The 26,509-nt window shown below is 48.6% G+C and overlaps 1 protein-coding gene across 1 annotated transcript in view; it reads right to left on the bottom strand.

Annotated features, from left to right (window-relative positions):
• Window positions 1-26,509, bottom strand: part of LOC144769444 (polycystin-1-like) — a 640,821-nt gene that overhangs the window by 488,131 nt on the left and 126,181 nt on the right. Inside the window, exons 9-11 of the mRNA XM_078653538.1 lie at window positions 2,838-4,199; window positions 2,378-2,765; window positions 1,166-2,237 (exon numbers count right to left, since the gene is read on the bottom strand). Coding sequence (XP_078509664.1) covers window positions 1,166-2,237; window positions 2,378-2,765; window positions 2,838-4,199 — 2,822 coding nt within the window. The remainder of the gene's footprint in view (window positions 1-1,165; window positions 2,238-2,377; window positions 2,766-2,837; window positions 4,200-26,509) is intronic.

Raw genomic sequence — 26,509 nt, 5'->3', positions numbered from 1 at the left:
TCCGTCCCCCCGCCCCTTCCCCATTGCCTGTCCTGTCTTCATGCAGGGTCAGGCATAACGATATGACATCTCCCCCTTTTGTACAAAGTCTTACTGTCTCTCAGATCTCTTCAATGAGACGCGTTGGTCTTCTGATCACTCTGGCGTCTTGGTGCGGAGGTCTGTGAGGTCATCAGATCTCGCTGGGCTGTGGTGAGCTCGGTCACTGTTTCCGCTTTGGCTTGATGAATCCGTGGAGGCTTCATATGGCTGGATTTCACAGTTATTGTTAGAGTTACACTTCTTGAAGTGTGAGATGTTTCTCGTGATCCGTTTGTGGTCAGCTTCGGCTGTGATCATAGTTCCTTTCTGTCTGCTGACTTTAAGGGGATGAGCAAGGTATCGACTGTCCGCTTTTGTCCTTCGGTCACGCCGGACCATCACCCAGTCTCCTTCTTGGATGTCAGTGTGTTTGGCTCGTCTGCGCCGGTCCGCATATGTTTTCATTTGTAGTTTCTTCTCATGGTCTATTTTGACCAGTTTGTCATGATCGACATTTGCAGGTTGCGGCTGGAGTGTCCGGTCCAGCGTGGGTAGTCGTGTGCGGGGAATTCTTCCTTGCATCACAGTGGCTGGGCATTGATTAGTGGTGTTGTGCGGCGTGGTGCGGTATGCCCGTAGTACTTAGTTCAAGGCTTGCTGGATGTCCCGATGAGCTAGTTCTGCTTGCTGGACTGCTTTTTTCAGGGTCCCCATGAAGCGTTCTACCATGCCATTGGCTTGGGGCCACAATGGTGTGATTTTCTGGTGTTTGAAGTTGAGGTGCTTTGCGAATTCTGCAAACTCCTGGCCGTTGAATGGGGGCCCATTGTCAGATTTGACTCGCAGCGGGATGCCCCATGCTGCAAAGATTTCGTCGAGAACTGGGATCACTGTGGCCGCTCTGGTAGATGATACTAGGTGTGCGAATGGAAATCGGGAGTATTCGTCCATGACGACGACAATGTACTGGCCTGATTTCAGAGCACCAAAGAAGTCAATAGCGACTTGTTGCCATACCCCTTCCGGCAGTTCTGAAATTTGAAGGGGAGCGGGTGGTTCTTCGCGACTTACTAGTTGGCACGGGACACAGTCTTTAAGGGTGGTCTCCACCATTTGATCTAATGTGGGGAACCAGACACGTTACCGTAACACCTTCTTCGTGGCACTTATGCCCCTGTGACCTTCATGAGCGAGGTTGATCACTCCTTGTCGTAGTCCTTGTGGGATCACAATTCTCCCCCCTCTCAAGAGTAGACCGTCGTCACTGATGGAGAGCTCATCCTGGACATGTTTGAACGCCACTAGGTCACGGACAGTCTGGATGGAGTCCTGGGGAGAGTCCCGCACGTGGCGCCAGGAATTATTGCGTACGCGGTCCATGACATCTTGCAGGATTGAGTCGTGGGCGGATGCATCCCTGATGGCTTCCAGTGGGACTGTAGGTGGACAGGCGGTGTCAATGACAAAGTGAATGTATTCCTCTGCCACGGAATGTGCCACACTCGTGAGCGGTCGAGGGTGTCGGGACATATAGTCGGCCGGATTTTCCGCTTTCCCCGGTTTGTGGACAATGGAGTAGATGTAGTCCTGGAGACGCAGGCCCCATTGTTCAATGCGCGGGGGCATCTTGGCTTTGGGGTTGCCGAAAATGGTGACAAGGGCTTGGTGATCCGTGACGATGGTGAAGTGCTTTCCGTACACAAAATGATGAAAATGTTCGCACGCCCACACCACTGCCAGACTTTCTTTCTCTGGCTGGGAATATTTCCGTTCGGTAGCAGTGAGGCTGCGGCTAGCGTAGGCGATGATGTGGCGTTGGTCTGAGTCCTCCTGATATTGCGCCAAGATGGCGCCAAGACCCACGGGGCTGGCGTCGACGGTGATTTCCGTTCTCTTACTGGCGTCAAAGTAGGCAAGATTGATGGCCGAACTGACAGCTTGTTTGATTTCTGCGAAGGCAAGTTCACATGCAGCAGTACACGTGAATGGCTGGCCTTGCCTGGTGATCTCTCTGAGGGGATGGCTGATGGTGGCGTAATCCCGGATGTAGCGCGCGCAGTAACTCGCCATTCTGAGGAATGAGCGGAGGTCACCAACATCTTGAGGCGTCGGGGTGTCAGCCAGGGCGGACACTTTCTCTGGGTCCGGTTTCATGCTGTCTCTGGAAAAGATGTGACCGTAGAATTTCAAAGTGGACTTATGAAACTCGCATTTGTCTGCATTTAGGGTTAAGTTGGCATTCAGCAATGCGTGGCACACCCTGTCGAGAGCAGTATCATGTTCAGTCTGGTCCTTTCCGAAGACTAGTAAATCGTCGCTGTAGTTAAAAGCATTGGGAATGCCTTGGATGACTCGCCAAATAGCCTCTTGGAAAAAATTTCGGCGGCCGAAGAAATGCCAAAGTTCAATCGCTTGTAGCGAAAAAGGCCTTGATGTGTTGTAAAAGTCGTGATGTAGCGCGATTTTTCGTGGAGCTCCAGCTGGTGGTAGCCCTTGTTCAGGTCAAGTTTTGAAAATACCGTGGCTCCGTTGAGGCGGGCAATCATGTCGCTGATGTGTGGCCCCGGGTGTCGTTCCCACTCGATAGCAGTGTTGGGTGCTCGCATGTCCACAAATAGACGAACCTTATTGTCCTGTCCCTTTTTGGGAACCACCACGACCGGCGATACCCACGGAGTCGGTCCTGATGTGCGCTCGATGATGTCTGTCTTTTGGAGATCTTGAAGCTCGTCATCTACAGCCTGCTACAGATGAAAAGGCACCTTTCTGTGATGTTGAGCTATTGGGGTCACACACTCATCGATGTGCAGTTTTACCTTGAAACGGTTGAGTTTACCAAGTCCTTTGAAGAGGTTCGGGAATTTTGCAATGATATCTGGAGCATCTTCGGTCATGTAGAGAAGTTCCACGAGCTTTAATCTTTCAGCCGTTGGCAAGCTGAGCAGGCAGTCGGCTAGGTCTGGGCCTTCGACAACATGGACATAGGCTGGGATTGTCCGGTCCTTAAATGACAGGGTGGTGTGGAAGCGTCCTAAGCATGGCAGCGGTTTCCTCGACATCCACGTGAATATGCGAACAGCTGCTGGTTCCAGTTTGGGTCGTGGTTTCATGCTCTGGTACTCAAGAGCGCAGATGTAATTTAAGGATGCTCCTGAGTCGAGGACAAATTTGGCCGGGTGATCCCCTATTCGGATGTCCAGTTTTGGGTACTTCTTCAGTCGATCTGGGTCCGACACCATGCAGATATATTCGTCGCTGTCTTGTGACACAGGTGTGTGGGACAAGGACTCGCTGGATGTTGATCTTCGTGATCGACGCGAGCTCACTGACCGGACACTGGATCTGGAAGAACTGGAAGAGCGGTCTTCCTTTCCTTTTACCGCCCGGGCATGATGGCGTGTGGTAGGTCTGGTTTTGGAGGAACTTCGCCCTGATCGTCGGGTCTGACAGACTAGCTCGAAGTGATTCTCCCTTCCACAGCGATGACATCGTTGGCCAATAGCTGGGCACTGTCCTGAATGAGGGTAGTCTTGACCACATCTGTAACATGAGGACGGGTGTTTGCTGGGTTTTGAATATCGTGACTCATGTCGGGATGATGTTCTCTTGGAGGTCGTGGAGCGAGTTGGTTTACTTGAGCTGGGGGGGTCCGACCGATGTTTCATTTCTTTGCGAGCTAGCATCCTGAATGCTTGTACTTTCCGCTCGGTCTTGTGAGACTCCATTTTCTTTGCGTGATCTTCTGCTTGGTCGTTGATTCTCGTTAGTTTTTCAATTTCCTCTAGGGTGTAGTGTTTCTTAAGCAGCCGCCGGCGTAGAGACTCAGATTGGCAGCCTTCAATTATGCGGAGCCGCAGGGCGTCTTCAGTGGTGAAGTTGTCGAACTCACAATGACGCGCTAGTCTTCTGATCCGCACAATGAAATCACACATGCGCTCTTCTTTCTCTTGGGAGGCTAAGTTAAACGTATATCGTTCGTAATCTAAATTGCGTTTGTGTAGAAATCTTCTGTCAAGGGCTCCCTTCACATTGTCATAAGAGGCGGTGGCTGGGTTTGGCAGTTCTTTGATGATTTGCGCAATGTCCTTACCTACTAGGTTTCGTAGGGCTATTAGCTTCTGCTTGGGGTCATGCACTTGAGACCCGGTCATGAAGTCTTCAAAATCTTCGGCCCAACTCTTCCATTTGGGTCCCATGCTATTGCCAGACGTCAGTTCTAAAGGTTCTGGTGGCCGTTAGTATGATATTCCCATGTATGCTTGGGGGACTGGCACTGGTTGGCCTGGAGCTGCTGGGCCTGGTGGGTTGTCTGGAGCCGCCGCTCCTCCTGAGGCACCTGTAGAGCTGGTGACAGACATTTCGATTTGTTTGTGTCACCTGGCTGGCTCCTCTTGTTGGACACGTGATGTCTTTGAATGTTTTCTGCTTGGTTTCGCTTCTTCGGGGCAGTTTGAAATAGTGTGACTTTGGCGGCGCCTGACTTTAAAATGGCCGCCTCTCAGAAGTCATGGACTGTCTATGGTCAATGCCTGACCTCAAAATGGCCGCCTTTCGGGACACACTGCAATGTGTTTGAGCCTCTCTTTACACCTCAATGCCCCTCCATCCACCAGCTGTATGCATCTGGTGAGTATTGTAAGGTTCAGGACTCACCCCGGTATTTCGTGTCCATTCAGTAAGCTTGGGTCGTCACCGGCGTCCTTATCTGTTTCGCGCCGTTTTTTTTGTTGTTTTTTTTCGTTCTGGGCGCAAATCCCGCCAAGTCACTCCCAGGTTGAATAAAGGCTCTGTGACATCCGCGAGCTCCGTTTCTTGAAGCGTCCTTGCGCGGGCTCGTGCTCCCTCGGCAGCACCCGACGCGATGCGCTGAGCGTTTTGTTTTTTCCGCGCCCTTCCGCGTCATCAGGCGGCTGGCTGCAGACTCGCTGGTCGAAGGCCGTACACGGACGGCTGGGGCTGTGTCAGGTTGCGGTGGGTGTTTTAGGCAGATCCCACCTTCGTCGCCAGTGTCGCTTACCCCTAAATGAGGCACAGGAGTCGGGAGCGTATGGTGGCACGTCTTTATTATTTCACTGCCACACACGTACTGACATTCCCCGTTCCCCGCGGTAAAGGTAGGGACGGTGGCAGAGTCTCCCCTTTCCGCTTTTCGAACTGGCTAGCGCTACTGCTGTGTAAAAGGCTGCATGACTGCATTAACTGTTAGAATTATCGTGCCAAATTTTAAAACTGACATATTTTAAAAACGCTATTACCTTGTATTACTGTCATTTTATCTACTTATTTGCACTGATACTCCCCAAGGAGTCTGGGCTCAATCATCTGCCTGCACGGCTCGTTCCGACTCGGTGACTAGCACCGTTGAGCGGAGGGCGGACAGGCAAGAGCCAGACACACTTCTGGTCTGTGAGCGGTTAGCGCTCCAGCTTTCACAAGTGCGAGGGGCATAAAGCCCTTATTCCACTTCGAGCGCGCAGCGGTCGCGCGCAGTGGATCACCTAAGAGATCGCCTAAGAGGAGCCAAAGAGTAGCCCGTCTGTGCCCGTCCGCGACAGAACGGGACCAGGGGCCATGGGCTCCACGCGCTCAGACAGCTCTTTTATGGAGAAATCCAGAATCAGGTATTCTGCCCAAAATTTATTAAATCTTAGACACCCTTCATTGCCTGATTGTGTCAGTGATAAATGGCCATACCCTGAGGGCCCTTTTTCTTGCTTTAACTGCCAATTTCAGGCACCGTATTTAAATACCACTAGTATGGTAAACACCGTAATAAACCTACCAACAAAAGGGATTAAGCGCTTACTTTTAAATGTTCGCTCCATGCCCAAGCACCAATTACAAATATGGGATTTGCTACATACATCTCAACCCGATCTGTTTTTTTTTTACAGAGACCTGGCTCAAACCCCACACAACACCTGCTATAGCTTTAGGGGTTTCCCAAGGGTATAAGTTTCTAAATATGGATCGTCCAGATAAAGTAGGCGGTGGAATAGCCATTGTATATAAAGAATATTTGAAAGTCACTGTTTTAGAACATAAATGTAGTCCACAATTAGAAATAATTGTTTTTAGAGTTATTACTACCACAAGAGCATCCTGGAAGGGAGCGTTAGTTTATCGCCCACCAAGACCTAGTTCAGGTTTTACTCTTTCTCTTCTGGAGCTTTTAGCTCCTCACTTTAGAGCTAATGAAGATATTCTGCTCCTTGGCGATTTTAATATTCACACAGATATCCTAGAGCTTCCTGAAACTAAGTCCTTACTTGCTGACCTGTCCACTTTAGGTCTGGAGCTGCAGAACAACGGACCTAAACATAAAGGAGGCCATTCTCTAGACCTGCTTTTTTCAAACTGCACCAAAATTCAGTGCCAATCCACCATGCAGCTAGATTGGTCAGATCATTTCTTGCTGGAATTCTGCCTATTGGAAGTGGATAAACGCCCTAAAAAGAACACTCTCCCACCAGTATGGCGTCGACAGTGGCACAGGGTAACGGTGGAGGAGTTACAAAGGGTCTGGAAAAGGTCTAACCTTATGGCAACAGATGATGTGGAAGGTGCCCTAGCTAAATTTAATGACTCTATGAATGTAGCAATAGATAAACTGCCCCCCCTGAAACTGCATAAACAATTCCCTGTAAGTAAACAAGAAAAATGGTACACCGAGGCACTGAGAGCAGAGAAGCAGGGCTGTAGGAAGATAGAGAAAAAATGGAGGAAAGCACGCACAGAAGAAAATAGCAGAGCACACCGTGAAGCTCAGTCCAATTGTTATAAGAACATGAAGTTGGCGCGGAAGAACAGCCTCACTCAGCAACTCGCAGAGGCGGGCAGTTCCTCTAAGGAATTATATAAAATATTACAAGCATTTGTAAAACCGACAGCCTGTGACAGCCCAGATGAGTTCTCCCAATCTTTATGCGATGACATTTGTTTTTTTTTTTAGACTAAAATCAACTTGATTTACGAGAAAATGTTGAAGGCTCCCAGCCATCAAAGTAGTATTTGTGCTTTCATCTCTCCATCTACACAAAAAAACGTCTCCTTGACAACCTTTCCACCAGTCGGTGAATCAGACCTCCCCTCCCTCATCCGCCGCATAAAGTCAGGATCCCCTGACGACTTCCTACCAGCTAAAATGATGGCTCCCCTGAGTATTCTTCTTGGACCACAAATCCAAGATATAATAAACCACTCCCTCAGGGAAGGACACGTGCCTGGGGAATGGAAAAAAGCAGTGGTGAACCCCATCCGGAAGAATGCCGCGCTTCCAAGGACGGATCTTTCCAACCTCCGACCCATCTCCCTCCTGCCATACCTTAGCAAAATGACCGAGAGGCATGTGAACACCCATTTGTCAAATTACATCGAGACAGCGGAGGGTCTGGACCATTCTCAATCTGGATTCAGGCCCAATCACAGCACCGAGTCGGCCCTCATCTCAGTGACCGATAACATCAGGATGTCACTGGATGGAGGTGGGTCACCGATTCTGGTGCTGTTAGATTTATCCGCTGCCTTCGACACGGTGTCACATGAAATACTTCTCATCGTTTGAGGGAGGTGGGCATAGCAGGCGCGGCTGTGTCTTGGCTGGAAAGCTTTCTTTCGGGTCGTCTACAAGGAGTGAAGTTGGGCTCCCATAATTCCATCCAAAGGGAGCTCACCAAGGGAGTGCCACAGGGCTCATGTCTAAGCCCCATGCTTTTTAACGTGTACGTGGCCCCTTGGCGGACATTGTAAGAAAACACGGTTCACCCCGGTGTCATATGCTGACGACACCCAACTCTTATTCCCCTTCCAGACCCTCACGCCCGCAATTCAAAAATCTTTTGCAGACGGGATGAGAGCAGTGTCAGATTGGATGGCACGAAATTGCCTCTAATGCAATGTAGCCAAGACGGAAGTCATGTTGTTTGGTGGGGCCACTCTCCTATGGTCCCCAGAATAGTGGCCTTTGGAGTTGGGACCTGTGCCCCAGCCCGAAACAGGTTGTCAAAAATCTTGGAGTACGTCTAGATCAAGCACTCCTGCTCAAAGAACACACCAGCCAAGTAACAGGAGCATGTTTCCGCGTTATCGGGCTGCTACGGCGTGTTTTTCCATTCTTGCCCGATAACTACAGGAAAACATTAGTCCAGACGCTAGTAATCAGTAGGATGGACTACTGCAATGGCCTGCTTATCGCGGCCAACGAGGAACAACTAAAAAAATTGCAAGTGGTCCAAAATACTGCGGCGAGGCTGGTCCTCAATGCTCAACCCAGAACCCCCTCCCGTTCTCTTCTACACCAGCTTCATTGGTTGCCGATAAGGCAATGCATAGAACTCAAGACGTGTTGTACAATACACAAATTTCTGTTTGGCACGGGACCCAAATACCTGAAGGAAAAGTTTGTACCGTACACCCCGGGATGCACTTTACGCTCCAGCAGTCACTAATTACTTCAGGTCCCAAGGTTTAGAAGAACCAGACAAGGAGGTCGCGCCCTCTCCTATAAAGGCCCTGTCCTATGGAATTCATTTCCCCCCATGCTGAAGCAAATTACCAATTTAGAATCCTTTAGGAAAAATCTGAAAACTTACTTATTCACCCAGTCTTAAGAAACACTTTAGCTAACAGTATATGATCATGATTGAGTCTATCTGATAGGAGCGCAAGCTCAGAGATATCCCTTCGGGGATCGATTCAGGCGCTATACAAGAATACAAATAAATAAATAAATTCCTGTTTCCGCTTCCGTCCCCCCGCCCCTTCCCCATTGCCTGTCCTGTCTTCATGCAGGGTCAGGCATAACGATATGACAAATGCCTGCCTAATAGAAAGGTGTGTTATGCTAATGAAGGAGCTTGAACAGAAAGAGGAAGAACTAAGCAAGTCATCTGAGGCCCTTCATGAAGCACAAGAGAAATTGATATCTTTGGCAAATGCACTTTCAGCCGCACATGAGACGTTGGCTTTGTACAAACAGGAGATCAGTGGGAAGATTCTACATGGAGAGGAGTTGAAATACCAAATATGTGCTCCTGAAAATCTGCTTGAACCAAGTGGCACTACATCATCTTTAATGCCTCCCTGGACAGGTGATTAACATGGCCTTAAGCTGCAGGAATCTATGGAACTGCAGCAAAATAGAGAGATGGTAACGGGGCATCTTAAAGAACCCGAGAAAGAACATGGAGGTGATGTTTTTACCAGTGAGGAGCAGTTGCTTTTTGCACAACGGATATCTGCTCTGCAGAGTGAGCAAGAGCAGTTTGAGGGTGCACTGGAAGCTCCGAAAGCTGACCTGTTGGTCGCCTCTCAACCCTTTGATCAGAAGACCATGCCGGCAGAGTCTTTAGAAAACGATCAGCACACTTGGAGTTCTGGCATATTTGCCAAGGAAGAAATGGTGTGTGAGCTAACGAAGGAGAAAAGTACCCTGAAGGAGTCATTGTGTTCAGTTGAGTTGCGTCTGAAGGATGCTGCGCAAGCCCTTGATACGTGCAAACAGAATGAGACCAGCCTAGAACACACCATTGAGGAACTCCAAGGTCAGATCCAAGATTTGCAAGGGGCAATAGAGACTTCAAGGCTGGATTTTAATGTACAGTTAAACTCAAAAAATGAGCAGTGTGAAGGGTTGGAGAGGGAAATAAAGGCCATGAATATGGGGTGCTCCCTCAGAGAGCAGGATCTAGCTGAAGAAGTTGAGCGTCTGAAAGTTATCTATGCTGAGCTTGAGAGCCGTCGTCAGGAGGAGATGCAGAGAGGAATTGAAGCTACGAGGAAGGAACCGGTAATGGTGCACGAGCAAGTGTGTGACGGAGAAATGAGGCTGGCTGTGGCAAGACATAGCAAGACATGGATGGTGTTCATGGAGCTCTTCCCAAGGAACAGCAGCACCTCTTCGATGAGCTTCAGAAGCAGGCAGAAGAAATGCACCAGGCAGAGATGCAGCATGCTCTGCTGCAAGCACAGATGTTGCATCATTTGGAGATGGAGGCTGTACGCCTGAGTCTGACCAATATGCATATAGCACATCTGGAGCTGAGCCAATCCAACCTGCAGAATGAATGTGAAACTGCACTAGTGGAACTTCGTGAAATGTTGAATGGCAAGCGTGCTCAGGAAGTGGCCCTCCTGCAGAGCAGGCACCAGTTTGACGTGGAGCGCATTCGAGGGCAGCAGGGCAAAGAAATCGATGAGCTCAAAGTGAAGCATCAGCAAGAAATGGGTAAACATTGTAAATGCTTTGTTTCATTTGAGCTAAGTTTGAGTATACCTTTATGGAACTGTAGAGAAAAATACAATGGAGGCACACACAGTCTTATTGGGCAAGGAAGTAAAGATCAGCCTTTATTGAACACATTTTCCCCATTAGCACAGGAAGTGACATCACTGGATCTTCCAACATCCATCTGTTCAGGAAGTGACATCACTAGTTCCCTATCTATGGCAACCTACAACTGCCGGACCCCTACCAGGTACGTTCTTATTGGCAGCTGCAATGCAGATCAGCCGCTGGCATGCCAAATGCAAGCCTGTCTCGACTGTACTGTGCCTGGCACCAGGAACCCTGGTTCGCCCACATACCCACTACTACCTTCCAGAGTGCCTCTGTGCTCCTGAACCAGGTTCCCGCTCGCCACTTAACTGCCACGCAACACTACACCACTCAACACGGAAGGATCATCCACATGCACCTCCTGCAAGTTCTTATGCACTCTTCCACACTCCAGACCCTCCACTCCCATGCCAGCAGCACCCCCACTTGCACACTCTGACCAGCCTACACAACATTCCACACTCATGCATGCTGATCAACACTCGCTCTCCAAACTTGCCAAGTAGATGGGGGATCTAATACACAAACTAAAAGTATAAGAACCGGGCACAGCCTTTGATAATTCTTCTAGAAAATGTAATGGTTTTGTAGGTGCTCTTAGGTGTCGCCCATCACTCCGGGCGAGTGTTGATAAATCAAAACAAGTGCAATCAATGGATCATTGATGACATCCCTAAGGCACTCTGTCGAATAAGATTGTTCAAATATTCTTCAAGAAATGATTGTTGTTATTCAACTGAGTCCGGCGTCTATTTCTATACGCCCCAAACTATCCGGTTCACTAAGCCGTCTCCGGCGTCCGGAACGATTGAAAGTTTCACCAGAAATGCTCCCCGATGAAGGGCGGCGGCCCGAAATGCATTGGAGCGGACTTTACGTTTTGCATTTGTGAAATATGAAAATGTTTGAAAATCCTTTACGCTGTGGATATGAAATTAATATCAACCATGGAAAGTAAATAAAACAGACTAATTGAATAACAACAATCATTTCTTGAAGAATATTTGAACAATCTTATTCGACAGAGTGCCTTAGGGATGTCATCAATGATCCATTGATTGCACTTGTTTTGATTGGATCTAATACACAACCACACTTCAGACCTGCTCTTCCTCATGGAAACATTACTAAACCAAATCTCTGTACAGTACATCTGTACCACCATCCCTGCCGGCTACAAGGTTGCCACCCAGGCAAGAGCATCAACACAACCCCAGAGGTGCCATTAGAGTCAAAGATGCCACCAGCCTCACCACCTTCATGGACAACCCAAGCAGCTACATGGAACACCTCCTGCTCAAGATATGCCTCACCGTTAAATTTCTACTGGGACTCCTGATTCTTGACTTTCGTGACTTTTGTGCTTCCCGCCTTCTTTTGTTTTTTGAGATGGTCTATGTCTATACCCACGACCTGGACCCACCATTTTGTCTGATGACCCTTGATCGTTTTTCTCTTTTTCCTGGACGGCCTTAAATATATATGTAAATATGTATTATATAATTGTCCAAGCCTAATTGCTGTTAAAATGTATTCCTGTGTGAATTTGTTATTTGTATATATAGAATTCTAACCTTTAGTATTTGTTGTACACTTTTATACTTACTACCATTCCTACGTGATTTTAGAGTTTATCTGTTTGTATCTCTTCCTTGAGTGACTTTCAACTTGTACATGTACAATTTTTTCCTGTTTCTATCTCTTCCCTGTGTGACTTTACACCTTGTAAATTTGCATTTTTTCCCTGCTTTTTTTATCTCTTCCTTGTGTGACTTTACACCTTGTACATTTGCAATTTTTTTTCTGTTTGTATCTCTTATGTAACTCATGTAATCCAAAGTCCTTATGTAACACAACTGGTTCTTTTGTAAAGTGCTCTGACACCTTCGGGTAATGTTCGCGCTATATAAAATCGCATTAAATAGATAAATAAAATAAATAAATAAATCAGTGACAACATTGGACGGACATTGGGTGGAGTGGCGGAGTGGCGGAGCAAAGAGGCAAAAGGGGGCAAGTAAACAGGGAGAAAGGGGCAGAGGCCAGTGGAGGTGGAGGCCGAGTTGCAGCGGTTGTAGCGGCCGGCTGCCCAGTGCGAACCCAGCCCTGCAGAAGCCACCCAACTAGGTTGGATGCAGTTTGTGGGTGGACTGGCGTGTTCCCGCCCAGCTCTCCTCCTCCCCCCTTCCAATTTCCATCCCCCTGCACACCATTACTAGAGGCTTTGCTTTCCACAACTCTACTATCCAGCAGAGCCTAACTGCCACCACGTTTGGGCATAAAAGAGGAGTGAAGAGGAGTAGGCGGATAGATCCCCCTCCTGAAATAAAAAGAAGTTCTACTGTTAAAGAAAACCTCCAGTCAAAGAAAACCTCCAGTTATAACCAGGGACGAGAAACGCAAACAAGAAACTCTTCGCATCTGTAAAATCGCCTCAAGAAGACCGCTAAATGACAGAAAGCTAAGATGCTGTACCCTCAAGTAGGAAGGCAAGGGAATCAGTCATCACCTCGAACTTAGGGAACCCTGGAGGCGCACGAGGCGGCCAAATCTGGCAGGCATAGCAACCTCCTGATGCCCTCGGTTGAAGGAAAGCAAGAAGTCTACGACAATGCACAACCAGGATACGTCCCAGCGCCAGCCAAACGAAAAATTGCCTCACCAGAGACATCAGAGATTATCTCAATCAGCCCGAAAAGTAATCCAAATACTCAAGCAAGTAGCCCTCCCTGCGAGACCTGAGAGCCCAAGTTCCTATAACCAAAGTGAGGAAATTTGAATAAGTACACCTCACCCGGTTTCTCTTTATCCCGAAATAATTATCCACGGGAGGGATTCAGCCTCCTCACAACTAGCCCCACCGCCCTCCCAAAGGACACTCCAAGAAAGACACCTGGACAACTTGCAAAATAATAAGACAATCTCTAGCACGTTCAGATCCTCCGGCAACGAGAAATCCGGTGAGGCCCATCAAGGGACACCACAATGGTTGAAACCCCCCGACCCTCAAGAAGAACAAGACTTTGCTTTAACCCAAGTCTCTGGTCAGAAATCGTTAAAATCACCAATATGGATCTCGTCCACTAGCTCAGCGAGCCCAGTATATCAGCTCATGAACTTATCGAGGCCGTCGCTCTCTGATATAGAAGCAAAACAATCTAAAGGCGCACTGGAGTTTTGTACCCAAATGTTTAGGTTTGATTCCCCCTTGCCTGCCTCCACGCCATCTGTTGCTCCTTGTGTGCAATCTTGCAATACCTGCCCCAAGGACCTACACCAGCTTGAGGCAAGGGCCTGCATAATTAATGCCTCTTTGATGGTTACCAACAACGGCAGTGCCAGCCACAAAGCACTTAACCTACAACAAAACCTAAATAAAAACTCTCAAAAGAAATTACCCTCGTCAACCAATAGTTACTTAAACGCAGACTCAACCTCCCCACATCCTCAAAGTACGGTCAACAAATCCGCAAAAACAGAATCCTGGCTCAGGGAGCCACTTTACACTCCTTCTACACACAAGGTTGAGGCGTTGCTCTCAGCCATCAATCAAGCCCTGAACTGAAAGGCTAGCACTGCTCACAAGCATGCAGACAAACTGGATATCCAAATAAATATCTTACACCTGATACGTGACATAATGCTTCAGAATTAACACTAAGCTCAACCAATTAAACTCCGTGATATGCAGAGCTCCAAATAATGTAGCGCTAAATCAAAGTCATATCGGTTGCAGCTGCAACCCGATACTAAAAAAACTAGAAACGCTCCCAGAAGTAATGTCCACCCTAATTGAGGACCTGAAAAATGAGGCATGTCGACGATCACCAAAAACTGCTCCTCCCCTATCACCCCACAGCCAGCATATACATTAGTCCACCTTAAGAAAAGAACGTTCTTACAGCGTAGAGCCCCTATGAGACAATAGGATTGATACCACGACAAGATGCCAATCGCACAACTGTGTGCCCCGCGACGTTCCCGAGCAGCAGATCACTATCACCAAAGGGCACCAGGCCAGAAGCTCGAAAGCCGCCGATAACCAAGACCATGAGCTCACGTCGGAAAAAATACAAATAATGAGAGGCGTAGACAATTCCTTCCAATCCAACCCCGTAATAGACATTGGCAATCCGATCTATTCCACCGAGACATCAAACACGGCCAGCGTGCCTCCCATAGAAGGACAACACTTGTCCAAGAAAAACAAGAAGAGACTAAAGAACTTAAATAAGGCCAGGAAAAAGGATGGTGTATTGCTACGCTGGCTCAGAACAGATGACATTGAATTGAAAGCCAATATAGCCTCTGCACCTAACAATAACACCCATGGAGGAGAAACTGTAGCCACTTGTTCTCCAGAGCAAACCATTGATGCACAAGGTGCGGGCCAAAACAAGGTCGACATAGACCAATGCACAGCGCTTGATCCAGAGGAGACCTCTGAGAAACCTAATGGAAAAAAAGAAGTCAATAAACACAGTGGAGAATCCTCTAAGACCCTGGACAAACATATAAAACCATCAAGCAATTGACCATTCTTCCAACATGGTGCAAAAAATCCCATGGGCAGGATCTCTCTTCATAAAGCCACAAGTTGTCATGATTTTTCACAGCCACCTGTAGCGGAGGGAGAAGGTATTAAAACAAGAAAACTCACAGAGGAGATAGACACAGAAGTAAATATTAGGGACGGGCCGGGAAAAAATCAAAACAAGAAAGCATTGAATCTTCTCGATATAGCCGATTACAGGCTGGAGCTCTCTCAAGGCAGTACAAGAGGGGAAGAATCTTCCCATGATGGCAGCCTACCCTGCTCTAATGTGAACAGACCAGAATGTCTAAATCAATCACCCAAGATCAAGGTACCCAAAGATGACTCAGTGGTAAAACTCTTACAACAGCAGAATAAAGCTGTATTGAACACCGACAATTCAGTTGCCGCAAAAAGGCTTAAAATTAACACTGTACCCAGAGTATGTATCCCAAGGGAAATGGGACACCCTCAATAGAGGAAATATTCTTAAGCTCTGTTCGCACCTTCCGGGATTAGAAAATATAAAAAACGCGTATATTGAAAGCGTGGTTTTCGACGCCTCAGAACAGGGCCAGACAAAAGAGGCTACGGTAGTAACCCTCTATAGTAAAGACCTGGCCTCTGCTCTAATGAAGAACAAAAATCGCCTGGGTTACTGGGGCATCCAGGTCAATCTTGTGACAAAGGTCAAATATCCCGCTTTCTTAAAGGACGGCGCTCTCAACCCCTTAACGGTCTCCTACAACAAAAACGTGTCCAACAGCAATACATCAGTTTTGTGTGGCTCCATAACTGGAACCCAAACAACGTCCTGGAAAGAGAACTTGCTACACTTAACTACATCTAAAGTAGGAGGCCCATGTCAGTGTGCTTTCAAATGGCAGAACTCCCAAGACTGGTCCTGGCTCTCCCGGGCCCTAGGGTGAAGCACACACCACCTAGGCTGAAAATGAAATTAATAAAGACGCCGCTTACCATCTCAGACTCTGTTCCTGGAATATTCGTGGACTAACCAAGGAAAAAGCTGAAAGGACAACTACCTTTTTCCTGAAGAACTACAACATCATTGCCTTGCAAGAAACTTGATCCTTGCAAACTATCGCCTGGGTGGACTTCACCGCCTATGAATCCAACGCAACAGCATCTTAAGCAGGGGGCCACGCATCAGGAGGAGTGTTAATTGCTGTGAACAATAACCAGGCCTCAAATGTTTCCCCACTCTGTAAAGGGCAAGGAGTTTACATCTTAATTAAAATCCAGACACAGCTTCTGGGGAAAAAAACAACTGGAAACAACAGAGATCCTTGGCTGTATCTATCTACATCCCTCTAAAACCAAGCGAGAGGCAACCTTGAGTAAAATGCTCCCTGCCATGAGAGACCTTTTCTCTCACTTCCCAAATGATATGTGGCTAATAATGGGAGACTTTAACGCTAACTTAATGGAGACAGGCTTGGACTCCTCTTTTCAATCTTCATTAGACAATCAAATTTGGGATATCCTGGATATAAGGCATCAGTACCACTGGAAGGATGGTCAAGGGACAAAGGTGGCAGCATATTTAAACCAACAAGGCCTCCACACTTTAAATGGAAGACTCGACTCGGACTCGCCCACTGCTTATACCCATGTATCTGCCTTCAGAACGGCTACTCTGGACGATATATGGATTTTGGTTGCCCACTTTCATCTTGTGCAGGAATTTGCGGTAACTCCCTCACCGGAAAGTGACCATGCCGTTCTAACATGCAAAGTTTCATCCCGACTGTGCTTCTGCCCAAAAATCCATCTGATTGGGAAAGAATGTAACTTGGAGCCTGTAAGGAAACTAAGGTGGACTTTGGACCATCAGGAAACAATTGAAGAGAAGGTGGATGACTTCTTGGACAAACTGAACCAAGAGTCTTGTGACCAACTGACCGCACTATTATGGGAAATGGCAGTGGAGGACCTCAGAGAAAACTTAGCCACAAAAATAACTAAAAGGCCAAATAACTCCACCTACACATTCCACTTCAGTTAGCACAAGCAGACTACAATGAATATTAAACAGAAATTAAATAACTTCCTGCGCAGGCGCACCGAAAGTTATATAGATCACAAATTCCTACGAGAGAAGATATCGATCACCCGCAAGGAGTAAAGGAAGGAAAGGTTCACCTCTCAGAGGATGAAAGAAGAACATCGCTGGATAATTGCCCACGAAATTATAAAATCAAAGGACCAGAGGAGATTTTGGAGCTGGGTAAACAAGGGTGTCAGACCTCCCCAACCACCTACCGTAACAAACATCTCTCCTACTGAATGGGAGGGGGCCGACATTGAAACACTCTATGTAGAACCCACTAGAAACAACTGGCCTAGTCATCACAGCTCTACATTGGATCGGAGCCCTTCATCAAGATTACACCAAACCAAGTTGCACTTATTATAAAGAAAATGCGCCCCGGAGGGGTGCCGGGCCCAAATGGCATACCAACAAAGATATATAAAGCATCTACTCACAAGTGGGTCACACTCTTGGCCCCCTATTGGAGGCAAGCAGAATAGGTGGGTCTATAACTGACTCCTGGCGAGGCTCTCTCCTCGTCCCCATCCATAAAAAAGGCCAGTGGTCCAATCCTGACCATTACCGGATGAGTGCCCTCCTCGATGTTGAAGGGAAGGCCTATGCAAGTGTTCTACTACAAGAACTGACTACCGCAAATTAATACCCTTTACACAAACTGGCTTCCAAAAAGGCTGCCACATCTAAGACAATTTGATCTGCCTAGCCCACATGATTGAGGGCACGCTTGCTACAAAAGGAAAATCACTTTATTTGGGATTCATCGATTTCCGAAAAGCTTTTGATAGCGTTGTTCGTCCAAGACTCTTTCATTAAAAGTTGATGAAATGGGGCATCCTGCAATCCCTACTGAATGCTCTCATCGCCTGTATACTGACACCTGGGTAAAAATAAGAGTTTCCACTGGATGGTCAACAACAAAATCATGACCAACAGAGGTTTAAAGCAGGGATGCATATTGGCCCCACTACTCTTTAATTTGTATCTAGCAGACCTGCCCCAGTGGCTGGCTCTCTCTCGAGCATTTCCACCTAGAATCGCATCTACTAAAATTCAATCAATGCAATGTGCAGACGATACGATTCTTCCCGATCAAACCCAGTTGGGCCTTCAAAGACTCCTCGATTCCTTGGCTCTGTACTGTAAAACAAATGTTTTGGAGATCAACATCTCCAAAACCAAGGTGATGATAGTCTCAAGACTATGAGCAAGAAAGTGCTCCTGGTATATTGAAGGGAAATCAATAGAGGTAGTGGCCGCAAATAAGTATCTGGGAGTCTGGATAGACCACAGAGGGAGACCGGCTCCGCACATCGCTGCAATGCCTGGAGGGGGCCATCCTAAGAACCAAGAAAGCCCTCCATTCTCCCGATTTCTCACCGCCAATCAGAGTGATAGGTGCCAAACTTCTACCGACCATAGCTTTTGGCGCCATAACCTTCAAAGATAAAATGTTCACCTGGCTAGATAGAGCGCAATCAGCCTGTTTTCGCAGAGTGTTCCATCTACCTAACTTGACCTCTCACGCCCAAATTCGAATGGAGTTTTGCTTGTCATCATAGCACTGGATTATGAAAGCAAGATTTGTTGCCTACTGCTTAAAAAACAAAATGGCTCATGGCTTCACACTAAAGAGCTGCTTATGGTCTCTGTTAAATAATCCTAGTACCTCCTGGAGTAAATTTTGTATACTCTGTTTGGACGCACTAGAAGCGCAAGATATATGGGCAAGTTCATTGCCCATTGGGGTGGTTGCAAAAGTCCTGACCAAACAAGCGAAGATCTTGTCAGTAGAATATGATGCAGCAGCTGTGAAAAATCTCTCCCATGGTAGCTGGGCATCAAACCTCTATAACCTTAAAACACTACCACACTATATGTCATCTCCCATGAAGCCACCAGTGAAACACCACCTAAGAAGATTACGTTTTGGCCTAATCCCCCTGATGGCGTACAAGTAGGGCCGGAGGTGCAAGGCAGACGCACTCTCTCAGTGTCGATTTTGCAGCAATGGGGAAGAAAATCGGATCCACGTCTTGTGCATCTGCAGAACCTTATTCACCTTGCAAACCTTTTGGTTGCGTCCAATTTAGGGGATCCTCAACGTGCGGACATGTCAAGAAGACCTAGAGGAGTGTATGAAGGGTGACTCAGCTCAGATGACCGCCAGTTTTGTAAAATACATGTCCGAGATTAATTCTATTCTGCCAGTAGACAACCGGCATGAACTTCTGCCGTGCTAGCTGCGATCCCTTTTTTAACATGAACCATTTTTTAACAGGCACGAATATGGTGACAATCACATAGAGATGCTGCAACATGTGAAAGTGCTCTTAAGTTTTATTTTGTATGAATTGCAATGATTTTAATTAATTGTGAAAAACAAAGAATTATTATAAGGTTATCTGACTCACTTACAAGGCCTTGTGTAGCAAGAGTCCTGTCTACTTAGCAAATAAACTACCAATATCTGGAGTTGAGTGCCAGACGAGGAGCTCTGACATCACCAGATTAGAGGCTAAACACTGTAGGAATGAGAAATGAAGAAAACAAGCCTGACATCAGAACAGCACTGGGCCTGTTTTGTTACATGCTGCATTCGTTTTGAAGCACTGCTGGAGCACGCTACCTGTTCTGTGGGACTCGCCTGCTGGGGGTTAAGCCGCCAAAGACTGGGCCGCGGGAGACCACAAGCCCCATCAACCCTCCTCGCAACAACACTTCCTGTTCCCTGCAAGTGCTATAAAACTGTGCTGTGGTCAAGATGCTTTGGGGGCCCATTTTGTTACATGCTGCATTGGTTCTGAAGCGCTGCTGGAGAGTGGTACCTGCTCTGTGGGACTCGCCTGCTGGGGTGATGCTGCTAATGTCTGCTCTGCTGGGGACCACAAGTCCCATCAACCCTCACTGCAACAACACTTCCTGTTATCTGCAAGCGCCACAAAAGCGTGCTGTGTTCTTGATGTATGGGACGTGCCCTGGCCAAGGGTGTTCTTGTTCGCGCCCGTCGCAGCCCAGATTGGACTGGGCTGGGCCACCCCCCTAATGTCTATTCTACTTATCCAAAAGTACTGTTGATCGCTAAACCATATGAACAGTTTTGCTGCTCACCCTAAGTTCCTTGAGTGGTATTGTACCCCAATGATGGTTCTGTCAAGCAAATCATTTTGTTTGTTAATACACTGACTCATTGACTCACTGTCTCCCAGCTTCAAGTGCAGTTTTGTTCTTGGGTTATCTGTGTTTATAGATGGGGAAAAGCAAGAACGCAGAGGAAGGGGCAGGTTTGGTGAAAAAGAACATCACAAAATGTCAAAAAAATGCTGGGAATAACCGTGTTTTAGACAGATTCGATAATCTGTTGGTCAAATGTGAGGAGCTTTCCTTCCATGCACCTCTTGTTCCCTCTACCACCAATCACTTGAGCAAGCAAACGAGAATTCCTGGGATGTTTAGGAGACCCATCATACAGGGCCATGAGTGAACTAGCATGGATAAAGTAGACTTATCTCTTACAACTCCACCAGTGTTCTCTGCCTCTGTTCATCCAACACAGGCATCTCCCGATTATGTTTAGCTATGTAGCAACCGTTTTGCTCCTTTGTATAAATTGACAAACGAGCAGGTTGCTGACAGCAACTCTGTGCATACACTTGTAGGACCAGTTGTATCTGTTCCTACTCTGCCAATTCGACTTATTACACTTCACTCATACTGGATTTGAAAGATGAGGTGGGGGTGTTAAAGTCTATGTTTTCATGTTTGACTACTTCCCTTAATCAGTTTCTAGCCTCCAACAGGGAAACAGTAGTGTAGGAAAATGGGTTTCTGATGCAATAACCACCCCCACTTTTTGCCTGACACTTGATGCACTATGACTTGAGGAGCCCTGGGTCCCGGCCAATCAGTTTCCCAGGGCCTGTGTTCTTACCCAAGAGTGTACCTTTGTATCCACAATTGGCACATCTCTGGCCGCAGGTGAGTCCCTTGTAAAAGGAACCATGGGTACCAAGGGCACTGTGACAAGGAAAGGCCTCTAAGGGCTGCAGCACCTCTTGTGCAACCCTTAGGGGCACAGCAAGTTAACACCCATGCACTACCATTGCAGGCTGTGTGATTTGATGCAGAGAGAAGTGACGAGTCAACATGGCACACATACCTGTGTGCCATGCCTACAATCCACTGCCTGTGTCCTAGGTAAGTCACCCCATTAGCAGGGTGCACTGGACTACAGGTGAGGGTAGAGTTGCATGAGCACTGTACCCCTACAGTGTCTAAGTCTATTCTTAGACATTGTAAATGCAGTAAAGCCATAAAGAGAATATGGTCTAGGAGTTGGTCACTACGAACTCCAGAGCTCCATAATGGCTTTACTGAAACCTGGGAAGTATGGTAGCACACGTCTCAGCACATTAAACCCACACTGATGCCAGTGTGGAGTTTAATGTAAAATGCAATCAGATGACATCATAGAGATGCCCACAGAAAAACAACCAGCCCTGATGTGGTTCCTGAATAGCTGCCCACCATTTGCCACCACCAGATAGGTTCAGTGGCAGCTGGTGAACTTTGAAAGTGGTGGGGTGTAAATACCTTCTTCAAATTTGCATAAGCAAGCACACAAACCTGGAGAGCACAACCTACTTTGCGGATTCTCCGCTGCAAACATTTTGTAAAACATTCGAACAAAATGTTCACTTTGGAGCCTATTCGCAAATTAATTAGCTTGAAATCTAGAGGTTTTGAAAGGCATATAAGGACTCACACGCTGCATTTGGTTGTACTAAATACACCACAGTACCATTTTGCCCTTTATCATTCACTTAGGCCAATTATACCAGGAACAACTCAGCCCTTTAGTTGTCTGAAGATGTAACAATGGCTGTTGTACATGAGTCAGAAGACATCCCTCTTAGCACTTCATTGGTACATAGTAGAGGTGGACAAGACAACAAATTAACAGGGAGAGTTTGCCCAGATCTCAGAGCCCATGCACAAGCCAAGCTGCGAAAATATGCGATGTGTAAATCACACAACAAATTACGTAAAATATGATAAAGTCTCTTAAAAGTTCAAAAAAGTGTATTTCTATAACACATTGCAGCTTTGACATTAACAGTGCACATTGTAGCACTGCAATATTGAAAGTGATAATTTTGTACAACGGATAGCCTGAACACCCATATTCAAAAGTGATTTCTTTCATACGCGATAATGAAGTAAAAAGAGTTTTGGTGAAATAAAATATTTGCTAAGAAAATTCAAGTTAAGCTGGGATGCCACGAGGAAATTGTCACACTTTATACATTTTATTTTCATTAATTTCATGTTCTCTGGAGGCATTGCCTGCAAATCACATATCACCTCCTTTTGTCATTCTGAGGTGGGCTTGAAATACTTGGAAGGCTGCATAGGCCTGCCCCCCCCTGTTATTGTGAGTTAAAAATATGGATGACACCATTTGATTTTTCGAAACATATTCTTTCAGACTGCCTGACTCTGGGCAATGCTGAAAAAATCTCCTGGCTCAGATATGCTAGACACACTTTCAGTGAATTGGGCCTCATCGAGTTTTTTGATGACCCATCGAATATCCCGCCTTCAGCTAATGAACAAGTCAAAGCAGCACATTCAGAATGGGTGTCCAAATGACGGCGTCCACCTACTCACCAATATTCCTTGAGTACTTTAAATGATATTTCCTTTAGTCGAGCGACTCACTTTTCCTTGTCTTTGATCCTAAATTCTTAGAATAGATTTTATTTAACTGGGTTCTATTGGGCACCGTATCTTTTTTGGTGGCTTTCCCAACTCAGGGTGGATGGTTGGAAAACCTTTCTCCATGCCCATTTGATAATACCTCGAAGCAATCTACAATGCACCTTTTACTCTTCTGTGCACTTCATAAAACCATGAGAAGAACTTTTCTGCTCCCTCTCAAAGACTACATAGCCCTTGTTCATATCGAGAAGGTTTTAGATTTTTACATTCCCTTGGCTCTCCTGAAATATCTTACGCTGTCGTTAATTTTATAAGATGGGCACTTTCTATAAGGAAGCATTACGGTTAAGTGCTTTTCTTTGAATATCAAGGAAATTATTTTCTTATTGATGTAACTCTATGACATTCCTGTGATAAAATCTTGCACTAATGCACAATACACTTTTATTCAACTATTTTCTTCTTTTTTAAAGAATTTTAAACTTCAATTCACCTTTGCTCCAGTAGAACCTGATCAATTAATTGTTCATACGAAAATAGCAACAGTTTTTTATATTTAACTGAGTCCCTTCATATCTGTCAACTTTTTGTGAGCATCAAGAAGAGTGGCATTCTCCACTGGGACATAATAGTGTCAAGCACCGCTGACGCTTTTGTTACAGGGGGGCAATATTGCAGCACTGTTGAAAAAAACAGCCACCAGTAACAAAACCGGCCCCCACGGGTCAAAAACCGACCCCCACCCTTCCGGCCTACCAGGAAAACGCCAGGTGCCTGCTACAGCCTTGATTTCAAATAGGTAGTACCTTTCTCTAAAGCAGCTAATTCACACATTATGGGCCATATGACCAAGAACGGCGATAACATTATTGCCGCTTTAGCGGCAGGAAACTACAGCTAAAAGCGGCGATAAGGAGCTTGATAACATGCCCTTGTGTATTCCCACAGAAGCCCAGGTTCTGGTGTGAACATGGGCTTCTATGGGAATTCACAAGGGCATATTATCAAGCCCATTTTTGCCGCTTTAGCTGCAGTCTCCTGCCGCTAAAGCGGAAACTGCAGCTAAAAGTGGCGATAAGGGGCTTGATAATATGCCCTTGTGTATTCCCACAGAAGCCCAGGTTCTGGTGTGAACATGGGCTTCTATGGGAATTCACAAGGGCATATTATCAAACCCATTTTCGCCGCTTTAGCTGCAGTTTCCTGAGACTAAAGCAGCGATAACGTTTTCGCCGTTCTTGATAATATGGCCCCAGCTCATTCTATTGCATAGCCAGACTATGACTGCACACTCATCATCCAGTGAAACCCTTGTGGCAAGAAAGGAAAGCTCTGAAGTGAAGGGTCCCACAGCTCCACTGGCAAGCCTGACGCGGAATGCTACGGTCAATATGTTCTACGACATTCCACAGTATCAGGAAATAACTTCCTACGAGAGACTGTCTTTATTTTTAACTCTTTTCCGGTGCACGAGAAACTCATCTGGTCCGGTAAACATGACTCTCTTCAATAATGCAATTCTTATTTGTTCGATCAGCCCCCACACTGTAAGAATGGGGATTTGGGGGGGCAGCCGACCAAGGGGAGGCTTGCCCACCCGGGGAAATTTGGGGCAGTAGGGGGGGGGATGGGTGAGCACTGTGGGACCCCGTAGTTTGGGCTGGTTGGGCTGGTTGGGCTCCTTTTGGGCGGGTTTGGGCTGGCCTGGATAAATACGGCCATTTTGTAGTCCTCGGCACCATTTCAGGTGCGGTGACACGGCAGCCGGGGGTGTTGACCAGGAATTGTGGTCAGGCGTGCGAGGAGGCGTTGGACGGCGGTTGTCAGGCGGCGCGATCAGGAGCTGTTCGGCTCGGCGGTCTCCTGCGGGATTGAAGCGGCGTAGTGCAAGATGGCGGAGCGGGACCCCAGGGTGGCCGAAGCGTTGCGGCTGTTGGGGGAGGCAGGCCGGCTGGACGTCCTGCGGCCGGACTTGCAGGTGAGGCCTCCGCCGCGGCGCGCTGCCAACGGCGCCGCGGCGGCCGTGTGAGCCTGTGAGCCGCCGCGGTCGCGACCGCGGCCGGCTCCGGTTGCTGCGAGAGGGGGTGGGGCCGGGAGCAGCGGCGCGAAGGCCGCGAAGCAGCGTGGAGCGGCGGTGACGCGGAAGGCGGCGAAGAAAGGGGCAGGTCAGCGAGGCGCGCGGAGGAAGGCCCTGGAGTTTGTGGGTGGGGGGGGAGGACAGGCTGCGGTGGCGGAGGGCGAGGGAGGGGCAGAGGGGGGGCGGGCGGCCAGGGATTGTGACGCGGGGGTGGGAGACCAAGGGGGTGGGGGGGAGAATTCCACTGAGGTGCCGGCTGGGCCGACTGCTGGGGGGGCGGGGGAGGAGGGTGCCGGGGGGGGCCTTCACAGGGGGTGATGGGAGGCGGGCAAGGAGGAGGGGGTGAGGGGGTGGGGGGGCGGTATCCCCGGTGTTAATTGAAGAAACGGAGGTTGAGGAGCTGGGTGGGGGGGCGGACACGGACCTGGATTGGAGCTCTTCGGGGTCGGAAGGGGGTGGGGGCGTGTGGGGCCAGGAGGGAGTGATGTCCCCGGAGCGTGGGAGGGGGGGGCAACGGGTGCCATGGGGAGGGGGGGCGTGGAGAGCGGGAGGGGCGGGGGTGCATGGGTGAGTGGGGGGGTGGTGGGGGGGTTGAGGGGGGTAGGGTGGTATGGGGGCGATGGGGGGGTGGGGAGTGGAGGGGGAGTGTGGGGCGCGGCAGGGGGCTGGGAGGGGGGGGCATGGAGGGGGTGTGGGGCCCAGTTGGGGGTCAGCCGGGTGGGGTGGCCCGAGGGGCTGGGATGGAGTGAGTGGGTGGGGCATGGGAGGTGGGGGGGTTCTCTCGTGCCGCGGCGGTCACTCGGCGGGGTAGGGACGGGGGGCGCCGCTGGGGTGGGAGTGTGGGGGGGTACGTGGGGAGGGGATGGCGGGGTTTTTCACCCCGGCATGCTGGACTCCACCTTCTTTCCTTGGCAGGAGCTGTTTGCGAGGCGCTCGGGTGAGCAGCATGCGGCTCCACTCCACCGAGAGGATGGGCCGGCTCTGTCTGGTGCGGGCGGCCGAGCTCCAACGAGGGACCTGTCAATGGAGCGTGGTAGCTGGCGGCGGGGGTCATCCCCGCCGGCCCCCCCCTGAAGGGTTGTTACGGCCGCCGGGGGCAGGGGAGTGATTTTGGATGCACAAACTGTTGAGCCGGGTGTGAGTGGAGTGGAACGGCGTGGGAGTGTGGATTTGGGTGACTTGATGAGAGTGTGTCGGGAGAGAGCGGGCTTGAGCCGGGTGGACCCCCCAGGGGGGGGTCGGGACTGTGTGGAAGTGGCGGATGGGGAGTCCGCGGAAGAAGGGGAGATTCGGGAGGAAGGGGGAGAGAGTAATGTTGTTGGCAGTATCTTACAGGTGCCGGCCAGACAGGAAGTGCCGAGAGTGACGGCCCCCTCAGCTCAACTGGTTAGGCGGCGGGATCCGGTTCGGACGCCGACCTTGACGCCAGGTAAGATGGGAGACGGAGCGGGGAGTGGCAAGCGGCGATGTGTACAGGTCTCAGTGGGGACGGGGGGCGAAGGGGCGGAGGGATGGAGGCTGGTGCGGGGACGGTACGTGCAGGATGCCGGAGTGGGCACGGATGGCGCGGCGGATGGGGAGGCTGGCGCCCGGCAGGGGGCGGAAGCGGTCGCCGGGAAGGATGCTGCGAGTGGGGGGAAGGAGAGCTGCGTGGTGCCGGTGCGTAAGTTACCATATATGGGTTTTACAAAGCCACTGGGAGCGCACCTGTCGTTGGCAACGAAAGAAAAGATATGGAAGGGGGAGTAC

The sequence above is a fragment of the Lissotriton helveticus genome, chromosome 7 (assembly GCF_964261635.1).
Source record: "Lissotriton helveticus chromosome 7, aLisHel1.1, whole genome shotgun sequence".
Classification (NCBI taxonomy): domain Eukaryota; kingdom Metazoa; phylum Chordata; class Amphibia; order Caudata; family Salamandridae; genus Lissotriton; species Lissotriton helveticus.
The sequence above is the reverse complement of the archived record's forward strand: the minus strand, read 5'-3'. Positions and strand labels throughout refer to the sequence as shown.